The following is a 26,003-nucleotide window of genomic DNA, read 5'->3' on the forward strand; positions in this document are numbered from 1 at the left end:
CTCCTGTTTTACTCACTGTGATCTTTGGCTGGAGGCCTCCTGCACAAGCAGAGAATAACAGTGCCACATTTAGTTCTGTAACCTTCTGTTGGATTTGGCTCTCTGAAATCCTTTCTCAACACTGACGTGGTCAGGTTGTGTTTTTACAGCACTCATTCATGTTCTTACCTTATTGTCTTTGAGCTTAGAGTCTAAACTGAGGTCCTGATTTGTGGGTAAGAAGCTTGAATGACCCCGCGACCCTGAAAAAGGATAAGCGGAAGCGAATGGATGGATGGAAGCTTGAATGATGACACATTTTTCAGTCTGTCTTGAAGCATTAGTCAGATTAACACTGATGCAGCTTTTGGGCACTTTAATGAAGTGATTTTAAGTGATTTTCTAATTAGATTTCTGTGGTGGTGGCAAAGTCCTCAGCAGCACTCAGCAGAGGAGGCTGTTGTACATTTGAACACAGTGATGACGTCACAACAATCAGTATAAAAAGTGGATATGTCCAAAAAGCAGATAATTGGAACACTTCCAGGACAGAGAAGTGTAGTACCATAATCAAATGCTAGGGGGAGACAAATGACAAGCGAGAGAGCTCAGTCTTGCCTTGGTGAGCTCTTGCCGTCCCGCCCTGCGTGTTGTCTCCTGTTTATTTTCTAAATTCCTCTGGAACAATAGGCCTCTATATGTGCTGGATATTCTGCCAGCTTCCTCGGCTTTCACTTACTTCCAGGCGGAACTTCAGTGAGCTCTCTGGCATGAACAAACCACAGATTACCCCCCTACAAGCATTTCCACTCCAAGCATCTATTCACTTCTTCTTTCTGGTACATTGTGTTTATTTGGCCTGTTTTCTGCTCTGCCACTGTTGTCGCACATTTTCATTAAGCCCATACAGCTCAAGTTGTAAAATGATGTGAATTACACAATTAAACCAAAAATCTAATTGTATTGTTCGATTCTTTAAGTGACCACAGGATGATAGAAGCATGCTGGTGCCACTCGGTGTGTGTAGCATTAACGGGACGCTTTTATTGGGGTGTTATTAAGTCTGGAGGCTCCGGGTTGTTATGGGGGTGAAGAACATTCTTCAGATTCTCCTTTGACCAGACACACACACACATACACACACACACACAAAGGCCAAGCATTCTTGATGGCTGCTGGCCGCACTTTGGCTCCTGGCACTGAACTCCTTATTTAGTCAAAAAGCTGCAGAGTCACATCCAAGCCCATCTGTAGAGCTGCTGCTGGTGTGTTACTCACAGGAAAAAAAGGAATTTAAAGGTCAGGGTACACAGATAATACTGACGTCCTGCTTAGAAGTCATAATCAGATGTTGGACACTACAAAGCAACAGAAACCACTGAGCTACAAATCTGGTAGTTCATCAAACGTCCTGCTCAGTCCTGCTGGTCACACTTTGGAAATAAGTTGCTAACATGTCTGTATCTTATTTATGTGCCTATGAATGCTGTACATTAGACTTTTGGCCACCACCATGATGCCTTTTGCTTTAAGGAGCCAAAAGTGGCCATATTTAAACTCACCTTTAAAGGGTGAAGTGCCCAGTTCCCAACTAATAGTAACAAGCCTGTTTAGCAAGCTTCAACCATAAGTTGTATGTGAAGGAGTGGACTAACAAAAACTTCTGACACACAGACTTATTATTTGTCAGATAATTTCATTCAAAAATCACAAGAAGCACCCATCCTGGCTTCCCCTAGTCTGCATGCCAAATATCCTTGGGCAAGATACTAGCCCCAAATTGCTCTCCGATGCATCCATCGGAGTATGTGTGTGTGAATGTTACTTAGAAAGCACCTAGAAAAATGTGCTTGTGCGAATGGGCGTGAATGGATGAATGCACAAGTTGTGTAAAGCGCTTTGAGTGTTCAGAAGGGTACAAAAGTGCTATATAAGAACCAGTCATTTTAGAAGCATATTTACATCAGACAGTGGACTGCTAAGTTATCAGCTATGGTTAGTAAGGTTGGTTAGACAGTTGCATACATGAACTGCATCACTGCAATGCGCAGGCACGCATATCTGCTGGTGAGGTGAAAGAAAGTGGAGCAGCAACATCGCGAATCATCAGCAAAGATTTTTTTTGTTAGATGATCCCTTAAAAATGCTTAAAAGACACCAGAGCACATAGTCAACATGTTCCATTCACAGATATCTGCCCGTGCCAGCACACCAGTGGATTACCCACGTCTGATTTAACACTTAACAAAATGTAAATGGATCAGATCTACCCACTGTACAGTTTTTATGAAAGAAACTAGCACTATAGAGACCTCCATCACCAGGCTGTGATGGTGTTTATTTCTATTATGAAATCAAGCAAACTGTGTGGAGGGACGAGCTTTTCGAGACTGTGCCCATTAGAGGAACAACAGTTTTGGCCATCAGCTTACTTCCTTACCTCTGAAGGTCAAAGCAGTCACAGAGCAGCGTGGATGGAGCTGGTGAGAAACTAAGCTTCCTTGGTGACCAGTATAGTACCTCACCATGCCAGGCTGACAGCTGCTAACTGTTCACCTCAAAGCTTGCTCGATGCTTCGTTATAATATTGGCCATCATATTTTTTTGGTAAACCTAAAAAGAGCAATCAGCACGTGTCTCCAATGCAGAAGACAAAGTGATGAAAACAGTCGATCCAGGCTCTTATCAGACTTTATCATTAGCCTACCATGTGTTAGTGTAGAGCACACAGCTGATCTGTGATCACGCTGCTGGGCCAGTACAGCACACTGGTCCACAGTCCTGTCTTTACTGACGGGGCTGCACACACAGCACAGTGATGTCACACACAGACGAAAGCAGAGGTTCATACTGTGCGCTCAAATGCACAAATAAGCACACTGTCCATGCTTGCACAAAAAAGGAAAGTTGAACAACACTGAATGCATTCCAACGCACACAAACAAACAACAGTGAGTCTCCGATCTGCTTATCCTTCCAGATATCTTAAATATTTACTTCGCCTCGGACCCCGAGCACAAGATGAGCTCATATCCTCACAGGGACCGTGAACATGGGCCCTTCATCTCAGTACGTCTGCTGGAAAATCTGTTTGTCGAGCTCTGAAAACAGCCCCTCTGCTTCTGTAGTCACAGCATGGCATTGGGGATAAAGGTCATGGGGGGGTTTATGTCCTCGAAGGAAATACTTGTGGGTATTTGTAAAAACTGAATTAAGATGACAATATTAAGAGTTTTAACTTTATGGCACCATTAAGTTTCATTTTTAAAAACAGCAAAAAACTGCAGAGAAAACTTAGAAGACGTCCAGTCAGAAACACTCCACTGCAGCTTACAGAGCAGTCATGTTCACAACTGTGCTTTGTAAATTTGAATCATAATAACAGCATTGATTATTGGATTTATTTGGGGGGAGCTATAGCAATAATGCTAGTCAGATTCAGCTAAACTTGTTTATTGTCTGAAGCCATTTTGGAAACTCAGACAGGAGCACAACCAGGTGTGAGACAAACACAAGGTTATCATATGTGACACTGTGATACAGTTCAAAGCACACAGGGACAGAAACAAAGTTTCAGGTATTCAAATAAAAACTTTAATAACAAGTAAAAAGGAGCTAAAACACAGAAGGAAACAACAGCTGAGGCTGAGCAGGTGAAATCACTCAGACTCTAATGAGGGCAGGTCAAAGAAGGGAGCAGGTGAAACCCACAGGAGGAACTAACGGTGTGCAAACTGTCACATAGTCCCACAATGGTACGCTAGGAGGTCCAGGATAAGGACAGTCTTTGACAAACACACATGAAGACATTACAAAGACCACCGAGGTAATTTTGCTGCTTTCTGATTTTCAGTGACATCACAGTTGTTGTTTCCTCCACACAATACTGCTGGCACGTTGTGGCCTGATGGTTATGATCATTGGTGTTTGTCCTGGTGTAGCCAGCGCTGTCCATTAGTTTGGGGACAGTTTAATGTACCCATGACTGTTAGCTTCAGTCAGGAGCCTGTTTACAAAGGTGCTTCAGCAGAGGACAAGCCGAACAATGGCTCTCAGACTATGCGTACTTCTGACTTGAAGCTGCAGCTTGAGGTTTCTGTCTCCTGCCCGGAGCTCTTTCTCTGGACACCGCTGACTGTCTTTATTAAAAATGGCTAAATGTCCAAACACAGAGCAGCTGTTCTGACTGCAATGAGTTAAACTCGGTAGTAAAACTAGCGAGATGCTCGTTTGCTGTTAAACATGGCGTAAAGTTAGAATGTGAACAAGTTTCAGGTTTCTTACACCTCAACCGCCCCAACACAGGACATTTGGGTTTCCTTAGCTGAGCCCGGCTTAAGTTTGGGACACAGTCTAACGGAGCTAAATACCATTCTTCTTATTTGTTTCCCATTTTTTTCCCCCTGATTGTAACACGGATAATGGAGCTGACTCGTCCCTTTCCGTCCTCAGCCGCCTACTTTCTTTGCAAAACTTGTGTCTCTAGGCTGTTAGTAACTGTTCTCTCCTCTCTTTTTCTTTTCTCCACAAACAGACGAGCTAGAAAGTGAGAAAGGGAAGATTGAGAAGACTCCACCCAGGGCGAAGAAAAAAAAAAAGAGAAGCCAGCGAACCAGGAGACAGCCGAGACCATAAAAATGAGTGGTTCCCACCCCCGGCTCCACCAGAGCGCCGCGCCCGCTCCAAACGCTCTCTCCGCGGACAAGGACGCAGAAATGCCCGCTACAGAGAAAGACCTGGCCGAGGATGCGCCGTGGAAGAAGATACAGCAGAACACTTTCACCCGCTGGTGTAACGAACACCTGAAATGCGTCAACAAGAGGATCGGCAACCTGCAGACGGATCTCAGCGACGGGCTGCGGCTCATCGGGCTCCTGGAGGTCCTGTCTCAGAAGAAAATGTTCCGAAAGTACAACCAGAGGCCCACCTTTCGCCAGATGCAGCTGGAGAACGTGTCGGTGGCTCTGGAGTTCCTGGACAAGGAAAACATCAAGCTGGTGTCCATAGGTGGGTCCGATAAGTGTGTGTGAGTGAGTGCCAGGACGCGTGATTGATCCAGCTTTACTCCAACAGGTTTACTCAGATGGCTTCTGCTCCCTCCTGCGCTGCGGTCTGTGGGGAAATGTTTGCTGTTCCTAAAGAAGTGGTTACATTTGATTGCACTGTAGTAAATGGTGATCATTTTAAGAGCAGCCCACGACCGTGGGGCGCAGGAAAACCAGTTATGGAGCCCACTAGAAGATTTTCTGTAACAGAAGTGTTTAAACGCGCACCAGGATTTCTGAAAGGGTTTTCAGTGAGACAGCAGGCGTTTCCCTCGGGTGACCGGGGGCGCAGGGCTTTTGTCTCGGCTGTTCAGGTTTGAGGCCGATTGTTTTGGGAGGAGGGGGTCTGACTGTGCTGTGGGGTCGGTGGGTGGGGTGTTTTTCAGCCGCCTGAGCCGGCCGGGCCCGTCAGACCCACGCTCTGTGGGCCTGCCCCAGACCTACTGTGTGTGTTGATGTGGTGGAGAGAGCTCGGGCTGGTGCTGGACTGCAGCAGACATAAAGTTTGAATTGGCTCTGCCTACATGCAGCTGCATGCCTGCTCACAGCGCTACTGATGTTCTGCTTTCTCATATTTCTCCCAGAACAGTGCAGATGTCACACAGCTCTGAGTCCTCACTACAGTTCATTATGCAGGGTCTGTGAGAGCAAATAAAATGCTGCCTCATCACCTGGAGTAAAGACAGTCTGTAACCGTGTTATCTACAGAGTCTGTGGGTGGAAATGCGTGATAGCTCTGTGACTCAGACATGAGTGGGTCTTTGTCATCTCTGGTGTCTGGCTCACTTGGTTTCCATGAACACGCTCCTGCCTCCAGCTGCTCTGCAGGGGAGACGATGGGGTGGCTCTAAATTTGGGAGGTGCAGCTGCAGAAATTGCGGTTGACAATTTAAAGTACACATCTGATACCATCTTCACACACATCACCCTCAATTTCTCAATACATGCAGCAGTGTTTTAATGAAAGTGCTTTGCTGGTATTTGGGGCGAAGCACGAGTGAGCCTCTGTTTGTTCCTCCTGCTGACTCACACTCATCCTTAGCTGCTCTTTGACTCATTCAATCTGAAGATGAGAGAGGAGCCTGCTTTTCTTTTACTTCCTCCTTTCATTGCAGAAAGTGGACACACCCAGGCAGCAAGGCTCACCACAAATTGCCAAACTGACATCTCTTCAGTGTGATGCACATGCTCTCTGCTTCTCTGAGCTTTATTCTTGTTATTCTTTGCCCAGTTTGGTTTTCAGCATATTTTCTCGCTGATAACTTATCAGGTTTCCTTTCATCTTGCATCTTGATGGCCACACCTCTTTCATTTCTCATTTCACTTGTCTTTTTCTTGTTTACTGAAAATGCAACAGTTTCCAAATAACAGCTGCGTGTTGTGGAGTAATCCATCCAACCCCAGAGATGCAGGTGTCCAGTGTTTCTTATTTTACAGCGTTGCACTGAAGGAAAAGGCAAACGCGTCCTCACTGAAGTCGACAGACGTTCAGTACGTGATCTATAACTTGTTTAGTCCAAGAATAAAAACTAGAATAGCTCAGAGTGATTAACGGTTCTCATACACGGCCTTGGTGTAGCTCTGTCTGGAATAACGGCTCCTCCCCCTTTAAGCCCACGTTGTTCTGATTGGCTGTCCTTGTCCACAGTCTTATTTTGGGCTACTGTGCTTGCTTGAGATTTTCATGTGTGAGATTCTGTCTTTCTCACTCAGGCTTCACTCTGCTCTCAGTATAAAGAGCGAACGTCAGCACAAACTCCCGTTCTCGTACACGCCCTCACAAAGCCTCTAACTGGGAAGTATTACAGGGATTTAATGGAGTGCAAGCTACAAATAAGAGACGGGATAATCATTTTGTGAAAACAGAACTATCGTACTTTGGTATTTTCTGACAGCTGATATTTTCAGCATCAGCAGGATTTCAAGAATTTTTCATGTAAAAGTCTGACTCTGGCTGCATGTCAGCAGCAGGTAGAGCACGATTTGACAAACACAGTGCTGTAACCATCAGTGGATTTCTGTTCTGTCAAATCTCATTTTTCATGCCAGATTTTTGACTCTGACACAAAATGAAGGAGAGAGATGCACGTCCAAACCAGCAGCAAAAACTGTCACTGTTTCTACAGTCTGCTTTTTCAACCTCTCTAAAGATTGGATTTCACCTTTCAGCATGCTGCCTCAGTCTGACAGTAAAATAAATGAACTTTGCTTTTTGGGAAGGGCGACATTAGAGAGGCTGGAACTAATGTTGCTGGTTTAAAGGCAGAGGCTCTGTGGACGGGCTGCAGGAGATGTATCTGGAGAGGGCCGACCGGTACTGAGCTCTGTTACAAAGGGCTCTCCTTCACCGGCTGAGCCAGGCTGTTTGGCAAACGCTCCTCTTACAGATATGTCATGTTCTTCTTTGCACAGGAAATGCAACACTGGGACCAGCAGCGTGTCAGCTTTAGTCTAATGGTTTTTCTTTTTTCCCCCTTTAGGCTACCTTTACTGAAAGGTTAACAAAATCAATCTAGCAGAATCTCCCATAGAGATGCTGTGTGTCTTTTAATCCACCTTAAAGCAACAGGCTAAGATTCCCAGATTTATTAACCAATAATAATATTGGCCAAATGGACTTATTACACATCTTTGGCTGTAAAGTTTAAAAAAATCATCACTTTTCAGGAACAATGTAAATATTCTGAAAAACGAAATGTGAAGCAAAGATGGTCAGTTCTGCTTTGTGTGTTCAGACATCAGTAGGTTGAGACTGTGACACTAAACATGCCTGTAAAGCTCGTCTTCTGATCTTTGCTGAACCATTTGAGTTTTGTCTGTAGGACAAACCAGAAGAGTCTCTTTCACTTAAACAGAACTTGTTAAATGGGCCTGCTGACAGTAGATAAATGATTAAAGGAGACTCTTCCTGCCAAACCTTGTTTGCTCCTTCAGCTGTAAACATGGTGCCTTTGCATGTGTGGTTCGCATCACTCGTGTTCCTGCACACTGCTGAAGTTGTCATGCTGCACGGCTCGGCCAGCGTGGTATCCAGTCACAGTGACAGAGTCCAGACTTCACTATAACCAGGCTCCAGCCTAACAGGTAATCTCTCTGACAAAGCCCCACATGATCTGGCGGCAGCAGCAGACTCATGACTACAGATGAATCCAAAGACCTAACATGGGTTCAGTCACAGAGGCTGCCAGCAGCAGGCAGTGGTGTTAGCAGTGATCCAACAGCACATCTCATGCAGTCGTTTAGTTTGCTGTGACTATAGAACATCTTACAAGCATCTTCTGTATAAATCTTTAGTTGTGAGGAAATTCCTGTTGCATCCTTGTGCAAAGACGTTGTAAGTGATTGTTCCCCTGCCCTCATCACACCCATGTTTGTACAAGCTTCATCCTATTTGTGTCTGAGTGAAGTGGAGCTTTAACAAACATTAGCTGTTCAGCAGATTAAGACTTGTCCTCATCAAATTTTCCTCTGTTTGTGCAGAGGTTCATTCTCCATCATAATCATGTCAGCAGCATCTCTGTTCCAGCCTGTCAGCCAAACCCAGATTTGAAACCCTGCTTTGTATGAACTTGACTGAGCAAATGCAGAAACGGTGCATGAGTGAATGTTGTGCCAAGCTCTTCCAGGCTTGGTGTGGAATCATCTTCATAAATGGCAGCTTCCTTGTGTCTGCTGGTAGTGGAGGTGAGCAGGTTGAGACAGACGCCTGTGTAGTAATAGCCAGCTGCTCCCTCCTGTTATGCTGTCCCATGATAATGTTTTATAGAAGTGATCCCAGGACGATGACGCATTTAAGGAAGTTTGTCACAACTGTAAGGTGCTGCTTGCACGTGTTCCTTAGATGATTGGGAAACGTCAAAGCACATAAAGATGTTTGTAATTGCTGTATACAACAAATATGTGATTTTGCACAATTAAGTTTCATACTGTCAAACATTAACTTCCCTCTGCCATGTTTCTACTTTTGCAACTTGGATGTCCACACAGTGTGGCACCATGACTCTACAAATAACCTGAGGAAATGGATGCTAATTGAAGCCAGTGTTGTACACCTCTGACATTAACCAAAGAGGTGTTTAAAGAGCCATGTGATGGAGATGAATACGTTTCCTTGGTTAAAGTCAGATTCTGCTGGCTGCAGTGACACCTGAGCTGCTAGATGGAGCAAATTGGCACATTCAGTCTTATTGCTCATTAGCCAACACATGAAGCTACACTGATGCTTGTTGCTGCATCAGTTATCAGCTTAGTGGAAAACTATTTGAAACTTGGACCATGTTAATAAGCAGAATTCAGCGAGCGGTGCGTTCCTTTTTGAAGTTAAGCTACTCCCAAAACCCGGAAAACTCCAGTTTTGGTCATAACATGATGAGTGCTGCACAGGTCCACTGGGAACGCTCACTCACCAGTTTAGCCTGCTGTGTTCGGATGTTATGATCTTAAATGTAATCTTTCAGAAACATGACGATGAAGGAAAGGAGAGCCTTTGGTGATGAGGGCAGAGAGGAATGCAGGTCGGGCTGCGATAAGCTCTTAGCCACTCAGTTAGGTCAAAATGGATCACTTCCTGCCAGCTCATTATCATTAGCACAACTTCCTGTCTGCACAGGCAGAGGGGGTTGGTCATGTCGATCCTGGAATTAGCCGAGTGTGTTCCCATTCAGTCCAGAGGTATTCTGGCTATTCCATTACATCATATTTGGAAAACTGCCACAACTCCCCATGCCTCATGTTCAAACTCAACAAGCACTTTTTCCAGCACACATTTAAACTGCACATAAACAGCAGACAGTTTTTCATAGATAATGTCTTATGTTACTGTTCTTATTACGATGTCATAAGATTTTACATAAAGACGAGATTCTGGAGGGAATAATCAGTACTTTAATAGTACTTCTCAGCTGTTTCCAGGAAACGCTTGTATTGTGTTCCATCATTTGACATGGTACCCATGTCCTCCCTCACCTCCTGATCATCATTTTTTGTCCAAGGCCATTTTCTCTGCTTGCTTCACTCAAATGAACACCTCCCATCCTCAGTGTGTGCTGCTGTCAGTGCAGCCTTATAAAAATGTCCTATGCAGCACTTTTACTCCCCGCACCTTTTTTTTTTTTTTTTTTTTTTTCTTTTTAGACCTCCGCCCCTTCTGCCTCTTTCCTTCCCTTTCCCTGTCCGCCCTGCCTCCTCCCCTCCCTGTCTGTAACCAGAGCCCAGGGAATTGGGGGTGGTGGGGGGCCCTGCCAAATCCAGTGTGCTTCTGCCCTTTTAAGGCTAAAAAACCAGGAGGAACTTTTTTTTTTTCCAGCTTAGGGAGTGCTGAGGGGAGGGAGGATGAGTGGAAGAGGAGGAAGTGTAGTAGCTCCAGTGTGGCTTGGTGCAGTCAGAGGAAGAAATGGGAGGGGAAGAACAGAGCTGCAGGCCACAGATTTCAGCATTTGGAGCTATTAGCCTGAACTCGGTATAACAATAGATTACATTTAGTGTATTGGTATATGTGGGCCAGCATGAACAAAGCAAATGACTTTATTTTTAAGCTTTTATTATGAAGGTCTTTTCTTCTGTCTCCTTGTGACTGCAGTTACGTTCTCAGCAGCTGCTCTGTGGTGAATCTGGAGCCGTGCAGCAGAGGAAACAACTCTGACATCAAACTGAGTTTCAAGTCTTTGTGAATCAACATAAGGCTCATTTTGGAAATGATGGTCCCATTGTTTCTCAGTGGGACTTCAACACTAATCTTTTTATTTTTTCCTCATATGTATGTTACGCATACATGTACGGTCAGTTGGTCATGTGACATGTTAAGAATTTCATTAAAATTCCTTTCCACATGTGAGCTGGAGATGATATTATGAACGTACAGAGATGGTGACAGTCATGCTACAGTTACACTTCATCATTATTGTGTAAGGATAACATGGACGGGAGAGGCCTCGGGACTGCTGCTTGTTCTTCCGTTTACAAGCTCTCAGGACTAATCGGCTCCAGATGTTGCTGTACAGTCTGAACCGTGCAGAGCGCTCTCGCTCCCCGTGGTCTCCTTGCTGAGACCAGGTCAGGGTACAGGTCACGGGTTGTGATGATGTCATGTAATGCCACAGGAGGGCTGTGGAGGGGCTGCTGCAGTAATGACGAGCCATACCAATGAATCATGGGAGTTTTAGGGGTAAAAGGACCACAGACACTCCATACGATAGCCTCTGTGGTACACACACACACAAGCTTGTTGCGGGGGGTGTATGAGTCAGCAGAGGGGGGAGTTTGTGGCAGCATGTGTCCATATATGGGCTCTGTCAGGCTTGGTGAGCTGTGCTCTGCTGGGAATGCTGGCAGATTCCTTGAATGTTTAGTGGCTTTTGTGTGTGCAAGACATGAATCAAAGACACAGACTCGGAGCTGAATGAAGTCCTAACAATATTCCTTTATAGGGGACTGTCGTGTTGAACTAAAAGCAGCAGATTGTGTTCTCTTAATTGTACAAGCACTAAAACTAGTAGTGTTGTCGTGTCTCTGCTGGGATGGCTGGCAGGCTGACACGCGCCTGCTTTAGCTGCTCTGCATTCTTGCTACATGTACCAACCTGTGGTCTTATTCAGACTCTGCTATCAGTACTAATAACAGTTTATAAGTCCCGGGTTTATATCTGTCCCTAGGTAACAATTCTCTGCCCCCCCCCCCCCCCCCCCCCCCCCCCCTCCTCTCCGCTGCTGCCTCTTTGCTTTCACAAAGTTCCCACAGTAGCTGGCCATCCAGGCATCTGATCCAGTTCTGTTTGATCACCCCTATGGAGTGTCTCTCACCCACCCAGGCCAAACAGAAGGCAGCTGACATGTCATGTAGAGCAGCGTTGGCTGCTCGAGAGCACGCTTTTTTGTTGGCGCATGGATTCAGACGAGCAGCCAGCTAAGACAGATTGTCCCAGTTCTGCATGTGCACAAACGGCTTGACTTGTTGAAGGTTGTTATGGGGAAAAGATTTCCTGTTGCTGTTCTGTTCCTCATCTTTACCTGCATCATGCATCCTCATGCTCTCGCTGACTCCCAGAGAAGACCATTAATGCTGCAGTAGCTCCAGCCCAGGCCTCGGGTGGTGGTCAGATGAATTTCATGTCTTTGTCACGGTTGAGGCTGGTTTGCTGTCACCAACAGTTATTCCAGTGTAGCTGTAAATTCGGGGGTGGGCAGTTAAGATTGCAATGAAGACTAAAGCTCTCCCAAACCCTGCAAAACAAAAACACTGCACATATTTCAGAACTGGATCTCAGGTTCTTCCAAGAATCTGAACTTGGCCCCATTATTTCCCCTCTAACTAATAATCTGATTCAACATCAGCTTGGAAACGCACAAACACTGCGCCACACCCTTACCTCAAGGCCTGATCTTGGGAATCATTGGTCTTGCTTCTTGTGCAAGCTATGTGTATGCAGTAGCATTTATGTGGGCCGGTATGTGTGCTCATGCCCAGGCTAGCTTATGGTTGCATCACCTTTTACTCAGCTTGCAGCAGTATGTGGTTTAGACTAGAAAATAGAAAAATGCAAATAGAGAAGTCGGTGTGCTGCTGGTGTGGTCGTCACAACTGGAACTAGTGTGTCAGTACGTCTCAGTTTTAATGTGATTCAGCTCTGCACTCATCACGGCACTCTGTTCTGGAAGTTTTCACGCTATCGTTTGAATTCAGACAGTTCAGGCTCTCATTCAGATGAATTTCATGTCTTTGTCACGGTTCAGCATCACTGTTTCATGAACACAAATGGAGTTTCAAAAATGGTCAAGTTTTATTACACTGCAAAAATGCATCAAAGACGTGTGAAATTAAAATTAGTTCAAATAAAAGGTCAATTTTATTTATATACACATTTCATTCCACTTAAACTCACTGTGCTCATGAGTCATCCACACTGAGTTAATGAAACACCATGAAAGGAATCGGTTGGCGTCTTCATGAATCCAGTCTGTGGGGATTCCAAGCTGGTGTACTCCCAGTGCTGCTTTCAAGCCCAGCTAATTGGGAGGGTTGCATCAGGAAGAGCATCCGGCACAAAATCAGATGAGTCCATCCCCAACCGCTGAGTAAATAGTGGAGCAGCCTAGAGTCCATTAGAAAATGACTGTTTTTACAGAGTCAGCGGGACTCTGTGTACATCCTGGAGTTTGATGTACTGAATCTCCTTTGATGTAAAGCAATAATGAGGTAGGTAGTTAACCAAGTCCATGACTTGTACATGGTGGTCAAATCTGCCGTCCTTGAAACAAATGCATTTACACTCGACGTATCCTCCAAGGTTTATTAAAGCTTGGCAGCGGTGGACCAAACCACAAACTGTGTTGCTGTACTGCCATTTGAGGACGTGCACTCTGTCCACCAGTGTCAGAAACCCAGCTTTTAATTTGCACTGATGTTATCCTCCTACTTTCAAAAAAAAAAAAAGGTTTGGGCTCTGAGTTAATGTCTTTTGAAATGCAGGGCTCCAAGAAAGGACACTTCTTCAACTTATGACAACCATTGGAAATTAGACCATCTGAAATGTTTAAAGGGGGAGGGGCATGTATCCAGCCAAACATTAGATAGCAGGAGGAATCTGAGTATTTGAAGTACAGATTACTTCATGTCCTTGGCTGAGACCTTCTAGTCTCAGCCAAGACTAGAAGGTTGCTTTATGGTGGTTTGAGCTGGTTTCTAAAATAAAGGAACTTTGTGCGAATGTTTAACGTGACTCATATCTGGTCCCCAGACTCTAAAGCCATTGTTGATGGAAACCTGAAGCTGATCCTGGGTCTGATTTGGACCTTGATCCTGCACTACTCCATCTCCATGCCCATGTGGGATGAAGAGGAAGAGGCAGATGATGGCAAGCAGAAGACCCCCAAGCAGAGGCTGCTGGGATGGATCCAGAACAAGCTGCCTGAGCTCCCCATCACCAACTTCAACAGGGACTGGCAGACCGGCCGGGCCCTGGGAGCCCTGGTTGACAGCTGTGCTCCAGGTGAGCTAAACCGTGAATGTGCTGAGGTGTTCTGGGGTCTTTTGTGTTTACCCTACTGCTAGGGGCTGAGCCTGAGACGAGCCCAGTACCAAGAACGAGATGCATTTATTTCAGAAAGACGAGGCTCCCGTCTCGATGTTCTGCTGCTCCAGTCAAGATTCAGTATTTTTAAACATGTTCTTGGACACATGCTTTAAAGCACTATACAAATACAGGCCATTTTAAAAATTAGTTGCATATTTATTTATTTTTTTTATGTTAACTGATAAAGAATCATTAAATTTGGCGTGTTCAGCGATCACACCAGTGTGGGGAGAAACTACTTTCAGCTTGTCCCACAGGCTCACAGTAGCAAGTATGCATGTTTGAGTTTGACACCAGTCCTTCCTGACCTGACCCCAGAGGGGACTTGTGTCTTTCACTTTCCGAGGGAATGTGTAAACCATGTTGCTCTCATTTGGTAATGTGGCTCACCAAGTGAGACACACAAAGGTAGTAAATAACTACGCAAACAATAATAAACAAGAGCCAATCACAGTAAGTGACACTGCAATGAAACAGAAAACATCCCCGTCACAAAGCAGCAGAAATACTGGTGTGTGTGTGTGTGTGTCTGTAGAGATGCTAAAATCAATAATCAGGCCAACACAGTTCAGCATTCATTTAAAGCTGATGTGTGAAACGGTCCTCGACCTGTGTGCAGGTCTCTGTGGCATGTAGTGACACATTTCAGTCCAGCAGCTAGAGAGGACTTAAAGATTGTGTAACTAAGCAGTGCACTGACACAACACTACCACTCAAACTGCACACCAACCTCGCCTCATATGTCTAACATTAAACACGCAGCAGTGACTGACAGCTGGAGGTTGGGTGAGGCGAAAGCATGATATTCTCACGTGTCAATAAAACAGATGGGAAGAGTGATGATGAGCAGCCAGAGGGGGTACAGAGCTCTGTCGGGGGATAAAGGAGGTTTCTGTTTACATGCTTGGAGTGTTTGGCGTTGCTATGGCTCACAGCAACCTCAAGCTGGAGACGAGGCCTCCACAGAAGCAAACAGATTTACTGCAGCGTCCTGAAATGACAGCCATCAGACTTACCAGCAAGTAAATAACTGCTGACACAGCTGCATTTCCAGGACAGGCTCATCATTCAAGGGCAGACGTGTCTGGGAGCCAGAGTTGCCCACACCTACGTACTGCTGCAGAGATTAGACATTCTGCCTTTATCTTCTGGATATCATCAAGGCTACAAGTTTGGAGTCAACATGTTGCCCTTAATTAGACAAACTGGCTGTAACAGGAAGCACTCCATGTCTAATTAATCAGAAATGCTGTTTCACTGTGTAAAGGGGGTCTACTCTGCTTTTACTCAAACTTCTTATTTATCTTATACAGCCCTGGCACAGCTCCTCAGTGCAACCTTAAACAGTGGCTGGGTGGGGCAGAGCTGTATGCTTCAGATGACCATATTGGGGATTTCTGCTCTCATTGTCAAGAGATCTGAGTGTTGGAGCCCTCTGAAGCCAGGACACATGATTTTAAATTATGCTACGTGTTAATAAAAATATGGCGCAATGACAGAAAACTAGCAAAAACACGACAGATCCACTCTCGGTGGTGAAATGCAGAGCTAGCTGAGCTTATACATGTCATCAGGAAAAAATGTCCACTCTGCATTAGCATTTCTAGCAAGTTTGATATCATTAAACACTTTTTTTTCCATTGAGATCTTATACTCGTCATAATCAGTACAGCCAGTACTGTAAATGAACCCTTCTGCTTCATATAGTGAATCCATCTGACCTTATTCCTGCAGGTCTGTGTCCTGACTGGGACCAGTGGGATCAGACAAAACCAGTGGACAACGCGCGTGAAGCCATGCAGCAAGCTGATGACTGGCTCGGCATTCCACAGGTGACCTGATAATGAAGGAGTAACATTAAAAAAGCTGGATATTGGAACATAGTTCAATCACAATCATGTTTTCCCCCATAGCTAACGTTTAGCCAGAGTTATTATCTGCCTTTTGGAGGTAAATGCACTGCTTCCTGCTGGTCACTGTGGCCAGTCACAAGTGTTTTACAAATAAGTAACTTTTGAACAGATTTTGCATATAAAGCAAAAACCTGATTTGAGTTAAGGTGACTTTAACTGCAGATGATGCAGTCATCCTCAATCTAAATGGAGGTAAAATGATGGAGCCTTTCACTGAGGACTGGTCATTGAAACTTGTTGGAGACTCTCATCCACAGGCTGAGAGGCTTTACAGAAGCTGCTGACTGATGGGTCTTTGGGCCTCTGGTTAACAGCAGGTGAACTTTTAAAATAAGAGTGGAGATTTTTCACCAGTAAACTCATCGTGTTTCAGACTATTCATCGTTTGCAGTCAGTTTGCCATTAGGCTGGTGTAGGTGATCATGCTACGCTCTGGAAACTATGACTGAACTCTTATCCACACCTGCTAATGACTTCACTCCCTCAGACACCAAACGCAAGGAAGTGGTGCATTTCCTGAGGGTGATTGTTATCTGCAGTGAAGCTTTTTCCTTTTGGTCACCATCACAACATCTATCTTTGTACAGCAGCTCGTTTTTGAATCCTTACACAGGGAAGTATTCTCTTATCTGAGTGACGGTCCCAGGTGATTTTTTTTGTTTGTTTGTTTGATTTTTCAATTGGTCAGTAAGCGGTCATTTTCATACCTGTCCGATTCTTGATTCCCCCAAAGACCCCCTCAGTCTTATGTAAGGCTACAGGGGGTCTTTGGCAAACTAGAAATGGTAAATCTGTTCTGGTGCAGTCATGTGGGGAAACCTGACATTTGAGCCCCTTTTCAGCATTTACCAGGGAGCTTTGAAAGTAAACTCAGTTTCCTGTGCCGCCTGTGTGGCGTAGCTGTGCTGTGTGTGTGTCAGTACTGTTGGCATGATTGGCACGCTGTAGCGTGCTGACAGTTGGCTCTGTGGTCGCTGGCGTTTCCGCCTTCAGCCGTGCTTCTGCTAAGAAACTGTCGGCGTCCTTCCCCTCCAGACTCTGTGGTTTGTCTGGCTCCTGGTTTGCGTGCGACTGTCTCAGGTACTTTCTAAATGCGTACAGGTTCGTGTGTGTGGTTTTAATCACACAATCAAAACATCACTGGGTTTGCCTGTGAGTAATCTCCACGGTAACTGATCAAGCCTTGCCTCCGTTTGCACAGCTGTCACCATGGTTCTCCTTCAACTACAAACATGCAAACAAGTCGGGGGGGAGGGCTGCCCGCCCTTACATTTAGAAAAATGTTTCTCCTCGTCTCCTAGGTGATAACCCCTGAAGAGATCGTCGACCCCAATGTGGACGAGCACTCAGTCATGACCTACCTGTCACAGTTCCCCAAAGCCAAGCTCAAGCCTGGAGCACCTCTGCGACCCAAACTCAACCCCAAGAAAGCGCGTGCCTATGGCCCAGGTACGCCTACATGCACGCGCATCACGACATGCAGCTGATTCACCTTTCCTTGTATCCACAGACAAACTGTGAGCCTTATACTGCAGTGTGACATTTTTAACATGTTGTCTGTTGTGTGAAGGCGTTGAGCCCGTTGGTAATGTAGTGATGAAAAAGGCTACGTTCACCGTGGAAACCATCAGTGCAGGAATGGGAGAGGTGCTGGTTTACGTGGAGGACCCTGCAGGCCACAGAGAGGAGGTCTGTGATCCATCCTTGTGTGTAACTTCTACTTTCACAGTTTTGTTCATTTAAAAACGATTGTGTCTGTGTTCAGGCTCAAGTGACGGCCAACAATGACAAGAACCGTACCTACTCTGTCGTCTACGTCCCCAAAGTGACAGGCATGCACAAGGTGAGCGAAGAATTTAATGTTAAAGATGTGAGAAATAATCCCTAAAGTAATCTTTCAGGTAGAAAATGGGTTTTGCTCCACAAAGCAGTGATTACAGCTAACATGCCATTTTCCTGCTCTCCTTCCTTTTGTAGGTGACTGTGCTGTTTGCAGGGCAACACATCTCTAAGAGCCCCTTCGAGGTGGAGGTCGGCATGGCTCAGGGAGACTCCAGCAAGGCCACAGCACAGGGACCGGGCCTCGAGCCCTCAGGAAATATTGCTAACAAGTCCACTTACTTTGATGTGTACACAGCAGGTAATGTATGTTTGTGCAGCTAGCTGTAACATCAGGCCGCATGGAGTGTTTAACTGTGTGTTTCCTCCTGTTTTTCTAAGGTGCTGGTGTTGGAGAGGTGGAAGTGGTGATCATGGACCCTGCAGGGAATAAGAACACGGTGACGTGCACCATTGAGGACAAGGGTAACAGCAGCTATCGCTGCACCTACAAACCCACCCAGGAGGGCCAGCACACCATTTACGTGACCTTTGCTGGTGGTCAGATCAGCAAGAGTCCTTTCACAGTTAATGTGGGAGAGGGTGAGCATATGTTACAGCTTCACGGAGTGTAAATCTGGGAGGATGTCACTGCTAACTGAACACTTCTACCACAGCAGCCGTTTTAAAATGTGTTTCTGCTTCTCCTGTGTCTAACCTCTGCTGTGTTCCTCTGCTGGATGTCATGTCCTCTTCTCTTTGATAGAAGCCTGCTGGCATCTGTCCTCTCTCTGGAACAGCCTCTTCCTTCCTGGGATCTCTTTGGTACCTACTCTGTCGTGTGTGTGTGTGTGTGTGTTTCCCCCCCTGTAAACTTGCTGTGTGTGTCGGCTGCCTGTAAACTTCACGTGACTCGAGCATCCACAGTGGTGTGAATCTCCTTATTTGGTGTTTTCAGCACATTCATGAAGAAACACCATTCCCAGAAAATTAAGCTGTGTTGTGTTTGATCAGGAAACCAGTTCCTCATTACAGCCAAGTTAACAGTGACCTGGGTTACTAAGAATTATATTTACATGATTTAAATATAGCTTTTAGCAGAACTGTGGGTGTGGCTGCTACCTAATAGTAACTCACTGTCTCTTTGAGATCCAGTAAGACGTCCATGTAGCCCGAGTCTGTCAGACATAGAAAACAAATTCAGCTTGTATAATGGGCTCACAGAGCAAATGCATTTGCTTTGGTGTTAAATGGAAAGAGCTGCACGGGTCCTACATTAACAAAGTAGTTAAGGGTTGCCACTTGCCAAGTATAGGCTGATCCCCTACTAACTGATAACGTTTAGATCATGGTTGTCCTTTAAAGTAAGCCTGGGGGAAACAACAAGAGCTTGTAAAGAATTTCCTCAGTTTCACAATCAGAAAAACCAAAAGTCATTAAACAGCTCTGCTGCTAACCAGAAGGTTCCCTTAGATTGGGCTGAAACACATTTAAAAACAAAGTAACTTTGGTTTAAAAGAAAACACAGAACAATCTTCTGCCATTAATGTGGTGTCTCTGTGTCCAGTAGCTTTTGCAAGTATACCACAGCAACACATCTGAATACAATAACATGGACTATATCTTGAGACACTTTGTCTTCCTGGAAGGCTTCCTTTGCTTTCTGCACTTGGTATCGCTGTGACTCAGCTTATTACAGTTTTAATAAAGCGCTATGAAGGGATATCCCACTTCCTGTGTGAGGATAATGGCTCACTTCCTTCCCTGTGGTCTAAGAATTCGCTCTGCAGGAAAGGATGGGTGGATAACGGGGGGCATGCGGGGTAGTAGGAAGGAGAAAATAACATTTGCTTTCCAGCAGATCTGGAGTGTGATGGATGGTTTGTGTTTAATTTCATTCACCTCACACTTCATTGGTCTTGTCCCCACTGAAATGTGGTCATAATGTTACTCGGAGCCGTGCGCGTCTCACTCGCTCTGTTTGTCCACAGCGTGTAACCCCAGCCTCTGCAGAGCCAAGGGTCGTGGTCTGCAGCCAAAGGGCCTCCGGGTGAAGGAGACTGCAGACTTCAAGGTTTACACAAAAGGAGCCGGCACTGGGGAGTTGAAAGTCACCATCAAGGGCCCCAGTGAGTTCTAATCCAAATGTTCACATTGGTTTTTGTGCTTGAGGTGGGATTAATGTTTGCAATCTGAAGAGAAAAAACCCAACAAACGAATAAACAGATCAGTAAATGAGGTTGTTGGATTTACAAAGCCCCAGATAATCTTTAGCTAACTGACAACAAACCAACAGAACAGTGAAGACGAACGAGCACAGCCAGCTGTTGTCACTGAAAGAGTAGCTCCTGACGTCTGCAGCCCTCCTCTGCGCTCTTTGACATTCAGACTGTCTTCACTGTTCACATCAGTCTTTGACAAACACACTGTTATCACAGCACAGTGAGCCAGCTGCACAAACACCAGCCTGATCAGGCTGCAGAGTCTGCTTCTTGTGTCCAACGGGAACAATTCTGTGCATAAAGCATTTTAAAAATGTACCTGGTTTTTTTTTTTTTTTTTTTTTTTTTTAAATGCAACCTAAAATCACGATCGCCTCAGAGGATTTCTACTCTAAGCTATGGTTTTGTTTTTTTAAATGTGGTTCTGAGTGGCCAATGAATCTAACTACAAACAGACTGGGGATGCTTCCTCCTTCCTAAAATGATCAAGTAAGACTGGATTAAAGAAATAATGCAAAGGCATCTTGTTCACAGAGGGTCTGGAGGAGCCGTGTAAACGGAAAGACCTTGGAGACAGTGTGTATGGATTTGAGTATTACCCCACCACACCTGGAACATATTCCATCACCATCACCTGGGGAGGACAGCACATTCCACGCAGGTACACATGGGCATGCAAACAAAACACTGACTCCAACTTGTCATTGTGACTGACCATTCGATGCTCTGTTTAGTCCCATGGAGGTCAAGATTGGCACTGAGGCTGGCCAGCAGAAGGTGAGGGCCTGGGGTCCTGGACTGGAAGGAGGCGTTGTTGGTAAATCTGCTGACTTTGTGGTGGAGGCTGTTGGAGACAATGTCGGTACACTGGGTAAGTGCCATACGCGGGCGTGGGGTCAGTCCTGAAAGCATGTGCAGATAATCTTCAGTTTCTTCTCTGAAACTGTTGTTCTTCAGGTTTCTCTGTGGAAGGTCCGTCTCAGGCCAAGATCGAGTGTGATGACAAGGGTGATGGATCGTGTGACGTGCGTTACTGGCCCACAGAGCCTGGCGAGTATGCCGTCCATGTGCTCTGCAACAATGAGGACATCCAACACTCTCCCTTTATGGCTGAGATCGTCAACCCTCCAGGGAAAGACTTTTACCCAGACAAGGTATGCGCCCACCCAGAGAGATGCACATGGAGATCATGGACAAGTCCATCTAACAATCTTTCTTCATTTAAGATTAGTTTTCATGACTGTTGCCTCAAGGCCTGAGATCATGGTGGGAGTGGATGGGTTAAAACGATTGTGTGAAGGCAAAGGGAGACTTCCTGCACCAAACACTTGCTGCAGTTCTTGGTGTCAGAGGTGACACACAAGGTTTCAGGTTTTAGATGAATTACTTTTTCCTGTAGTGTGTTTGGAAAACTGCATTTTAATAGGAGACATTCTTTGTCTAATATTAAAAACTGATCTGAAACATGTCAGTGTGATAAATATGGAAAAAGATGGTAAATCAGGAAGGAGGCAGATATGTCTTCACAGCACTGTATTGTATAAATGCTCTTCTGGCTGTAGTACATGTGGGGTTTTTGGTTTTTTTTTTTGTCTAGGTTAAGGCGTACGGCCCAGGCCTTCAGAGCAGTGGACTGGCTGTTGGAAAACCCACCGAATTCACAGTCGATGCCAAGCAAGGAGGAAAAGCTCCTCTGAAAATTGTAGCTCAGGTATGTCTGGGTTTGTTTATGACCATAAATACGGTAAATGTGTATTAAATCTGAGTGAACTAATCTCTTGTCCTCTGCACAGGATGGTGAAGGCAATTCTGTGGATGTCCAGGTGAAGGATAATGGCAACGGCACGTACAGCTGCACCTACACCCCACGAAAGCCTGTGAAGCACACTGTGATGGTGTCCTGGGGAGACGTTAACATCCCTGAGAGTCCGTTCAGGGTGAGTATGCTCTGCTATGCAGGCTTCGCCTTTTCTTCTCACTGAGTCTCCTGAGTTTTGGTGTTTGTGCCCACAGATGAATATCGGAGCAGGCTGTCATCCAAACAAGGTGAAGGTTTCTGGGCCTGGAGTGGCAAAGACGGGCCTCAAGGCCTTCGAGCCAACATACTTCACTGTTGACTGCTCAGAGGCTGGTCAAGGTAAAGCTCCAGAAAACTGTGAGAGAGTAAAGGGAACAAACAAAAGATCCGGTCAAAGCAATATTCCAAACAACAATAACATGTTTATGAACAGCTATTATAGGAAATGTATTTCACCCAGCTGCTGTTTGAAGCTGTAGAGCATTACCTATAACATGCTAACCTTTGCCCTCGGCCATCAGGTGACATCAGCATAGGCATCAAGTGTGCCCCAGGAGTGGTGGGACCTGCAGAGGCTGACATCGACTTTGACATCATCAGGAACGACAACGATACCTTCACCGTCAAATATACTCCCCCTGGAGCAGGCAGCTACACCATCATGGTGCTGTTTGCTGACCAGGTGACTCTGAATCCTCGAGTATTTATATCGGTTGGAAGGCAGTCTGTTTCCAGGACTCGGGGTTTATTGTAATGTGTGTCTTCCTGTTTGCGTTCAGGCTATTCCAATGACGCCCTTCAGGGTCAAAGTGGATCCTTCTCATGATGCCAGCAAAGTCAAGGCGGAGGGACCGGGACTCAGCCGCAGTGGTAAGAACACCAAGCCAGAGGGCGCTAACAAAAACAGGCGTGGCCACATTCGATTGGCTGTCGATTGAACGCTCAGAAAGGTTTGACGGTCAGTGTCAAACTGCATGGAACAACTCTTCATAGCTCTCTTAATGCTTTAATCTGGATCTTGTCAGTTTTGTCAAACATGTTCTTGCTACAGATGTTAAAATCACAAGGATTTAAAAACAAGAATAAACAGGGTTAGAGCTGCTATGCTAATGGAAACAGGTCCTTCTGAGCTGTCATGTGACAATCTGACAGAGGTAAGATGCCAAAGATGAGCCACATAAAAGGATTGATTTGGACAAGTCACTGTTCCTGCTCATTAGCTTAAGATGTTGTCATCTGGGGGGGCAGGGGGCTGAAATGAGTGTTTTGTGACAGACTCCTGTAAAGCTGTGGCATCCCAGAATAAATGTATGAAGCTGGATCACACTTATTAATCTCTTAAGAGTCAGACTGGTACTGCACACCTATAATCCGTCACTGTACACTGCATATAAATAGACTTTATTTGAACTAATATAATTCAAATCAGTCATCAACTGCTTCAGTTAAATGCATAATTTAAATTTAGCTTAAGGTACTTTGGTGTTATTTTACACTGCAGAAGAAACGCTGTGCTAAGCTGGGTAGCATTTTAAATCTGTTACTTTAAGTCTTTTATATATCTGCAGATCTACATTTACACATCTTGATCTTAGTCTTTTGTCTGCTGTGGGCTGTTGCCCGTGGACCCTGAAGCACCCCGAGCATTTCCTCTAAGGTGTAAAAGTTTCCTGCTTATTGAAACGTGTTGATACAAAAGCTTGTATGACATGCTGGGTTTGCAGAGTGATTACTTTTATTCTAATTAGACTCCCTAACCCAGTTGAATGCTCTCTTTCAGGCGTAGAGCTGAACAAGCCCACTCATTTCACCGTCAGCACTAAAGGAGCAGGAAAAGCAAACCTAGACTGCAGCTTCAGTGGCCCGACCAAAGGAGAGGCTGTGAAAGACTTTGAAATCATCAACAACCACGACAACACACACACTGTTAAATACACACCCGTGCAACAGGTGAGAGAAGAATGCGCAAACATGCAGAATTTGCCAGTTGTAGCTACGTTGTATCATGTGGCTTCTTATCAGAGCAGTAAAGCATTCTTCTGGCTGTTATGCATCATATTAAATGGGATCGTGCGGATCGCTCCTCTTTGCTGTGACAGGGTCCACTGGGAGTTGCTGTGACCTATGGTGGAGATCACATTCCCAAGAGCCCTTTCAGCGTCGGTGTGGCGCCCACACTAGACCTCAGCAAGGTCAACGTGACCGGCCTGGGAGACAGTACGTACCTGTGTCACTGTTCTTGTCCAGCCACACCTGACAGCAAACCTCAGCCTATATAAAGCCTACTGTCTAACATGAATGTTTTCACCATGGCTTTCTCCCTTGCATGGTTGTCAGTATATTGATGTGTTTATAAAAAAAAAAAAAAAAAAAATCTAAGCTTTTCAGGCAGATCAGAAGTGTCAGTGTGTTTTCTTTGGTCTGTGTTCTTGCAGAGATGACTGTCGGCAAAGATAAGGAAGTGACTGTCAAGTCAAAGGGTGCTGGGGGTCAGGGCAAGGTTGCTGCCAAAGTGACTGGACCAGGAGGGAAACCAGTGTCCAGCAAAGTATGACACCAAATCTCCTTTTTTAACAGGACAATATAGGAGTTAATGTTTTTCTCTTTGAGTCTTAAACCAGTTTCATCCTGTTTTTGTTTTTTAATAAACATTTTATTTATCCTGGAGTCCACTCCACTGCCGTCTTACACCTCTAGCCACTTATTTGGTCTCCCTGGAAGTTCTCCTTGGATGTTGGAGAACTCTCCCAGTATTCCAGCACTCTTTCAGTGCCGTGTCTTTCTCTCTCCTCATGCCTCTCGTAAAGTCACGTTAATGTGTTTTGTTCCAGGTGGAGCCTGGGCTGAGCCCAGAGACTAGTCAGGTGAAATTCATCCCCCGGGAAGCAGGACCATACCAGGTTGAACTGACTTATGATGGAGTGCCCATCCCTGGCTCCCCCTTCACCCCCACAGCTTACCCTGCAACAGACCCCTCCAAGGTTAGCCACAAGCGCTGCTAGATGTTCTTAAACCTGTGTGAAGTGAATTGAATTAATTCAGCTTGACATGCTTGCAGATTGGAATCATTGATCTTTGTTCCGTGTCACCTTTCCTCTCAGGTACGTTGCTCGGGCCCAGGTTTGGAGCGTGCCAAAGTTGGCGAGACGGGGGAGTTCATTGTGGACTGTACCAATGCCGGCCCTGCTGAGCTGACTATTGAGATCATATCGGACAGCGGCACTGAGGCAGAGGTTCACATCCAAGACAACGGAGATGGAACCTACACGATTACCTACATCCCTCTGTACCCCGGCTCGTACACGCTCACCATCCGCTATGGTGGCCAGGATGTGCCCAACTTCCCTGCTCGGCTCAACGTGGAGCCTGCCGTTGATGCCAGCGGTGTTCTGGTGTTCGGACCAGGAGTGGAAGGCAAAGGTGAAATTGTGTGTGTGTGTGTGTGTGTGTTCCTTTTTTGGGGGGCTGGTGCTGGTTTCTTCCTCCCATTATCACCATAGTCTTATTGATGGGAGATGATCTGATCTGTAGATTATTGCAGAATTCAGTTGAAATTGGGCCCCAGCTCGTGTGAATAACGTTATGTGAAGAATAAAGGGAGCTGTGTGAAATGTAAATGACAGACTGGTCTCATTTTAAAGGACATATGAGCTTATGATTATATTTAGAGATAACCTGTGTACTGTATGTTCTGTCCTTTCAGGAGTCTTCCGTGAGGCCACTACAGACTTCACTGTGGATGCTCGCGCTCTCACACAGACTGGAGGCGACCACATCAAAACCCACATCAGCAACCCCTCAGGGAGCCGCACGGATGCCCTGATCACGGACCTTCGGGATGGAACCTACAATGTGGAGTACACTCCCTACGAGGAGGGTGAGTTCAAGTGCAGCAGTGGGTACAGTAGCTGTGTGTTTTTTCTTCTCCACTTTGAGTTGTGTGTGTGTGTGTGTGTGTGTGTGTGTGTTTCAGGCCCACACACTGTGGAAGTTTGCTATGATGGCTCTCCGGTACCAAAGAGCCCGTTCCGTGTTGCTGTGACTGAAGGCTGCGACCCGGCTCGTGTTCGTGTGCACGGCCCTGGTCTGAAAGGTGGCACCACCAACAAGCCCAACAAGTTCACCGTGGAAACCAGGTGAGACGAGTCCATGGTGGCGTGT

At 45.6% G+C, this 26,003-nt stretch overlaps 1 protein-coding gene across 3 annotated transcripts in view; it reads left to right on the plus strand.

Annotated features, from left to right (window-relative positions):
- flna (filamin A, alpha (actin binding protein 280)) overlaps positions 1-26,003 on the plus strand; it is a 42,856-nt gene that overhangs the window by 4,484 nt on the left and 12,369 nt on the right. For all 3 annotated transcript variants that reach the window (XM_087834459.1, XM_035913629.2, XM_087834458.1), the window contains exons 2-25: positions 4,514-4,986; positions 13,756-14,007; positions 15,826-15,923; positions 17,306-17,453; positions 17,575-17,693; positions 17,770-17,847; positions 17,982-18,144; positions 18,225-18,425; positions 19,814-19,951; positions 20,579-20,705; positions 20,779-20,915; positions 21,002-21,198; positions 21,642-21,755; positions 21,838-21,981; positions 22,058-22,181; positions 22,364-22,524; positions 22,622-22,712; positions 23,623-23,792; positions 23,942-24,059; positions 24,278-24,390; positions 24,674-24,823; positions 24,944-25,262; positions 25,546-25,719; positions 25,816-25,978. In XM_087834459.1, coding sequence (XP_087690585.1) covers positions 4,617-4,986; positions 13,756-14,007; positions 15,826-15,923; positions 17,306-17,453; positions 17,575-17,693; positions 17,770-17,847; positions 17,982-18,144; positions 18,225-18,425; positions 19,814-19,951; positions 20,579-20,705; positions 20,779-20,915; positions 21,002-21,198; positions 21,642-21,755; positions 21,838-21,981; positions 22,058-22,181; positions 22,364-22,524; positions 22,622-22,712; positions 23,623-23,792; positions 23,942-24,059; positions 24,278-24,390; positions 24,674-24,823; positions 24,944-25,262; positions 25,546-25,719; positions 25,816-25,978 — 3,869 coding nt within the window. In that variant the 5' untranslated portion in view covers positions 4,514-4,616. The remainder of the gene's footprint in view (positions 1-4,513; positions 4,987-13,755; positions 14,008-15,825; positions 15,924-17,305; positions 17,454-17,574; positions 17,694-17,769; positions 17,848-17,981; positions 18,145-18,224; positions 18,426-19,813; positions 19,952-20,578; positions 20,706-20,778; positions 20,916-21,001; positions 21,199-21,641; positions 21,756-21,837; positions 21,982-22,057; positions 22,182-22,363; positions 22,525-22,621; positions 22,713-23,622; positions 23,793-23,941; positions 24,060-24,277; positions 24,391-24,673; positions 24,824-24,943; positions 25,263-25,545; positions 25,720-25,815; positions 25,979-26,003) is intronic.

This window comes from Neolamprologus brichardi, chromosome 20 (assembly GCF_056152115.1).
Source record: "Neolamprologus brichardi isolate AB-2024 chromosome 20, ASM5615211v1, whole genome shotgun sequence".
NCBI classification, from domain to species: Eukaryota; Metazoa; Chordata; class Actinopteri; order Cichliformes; family Cichlidae; genus Neolamprologus; species Neolamprologus brichardi.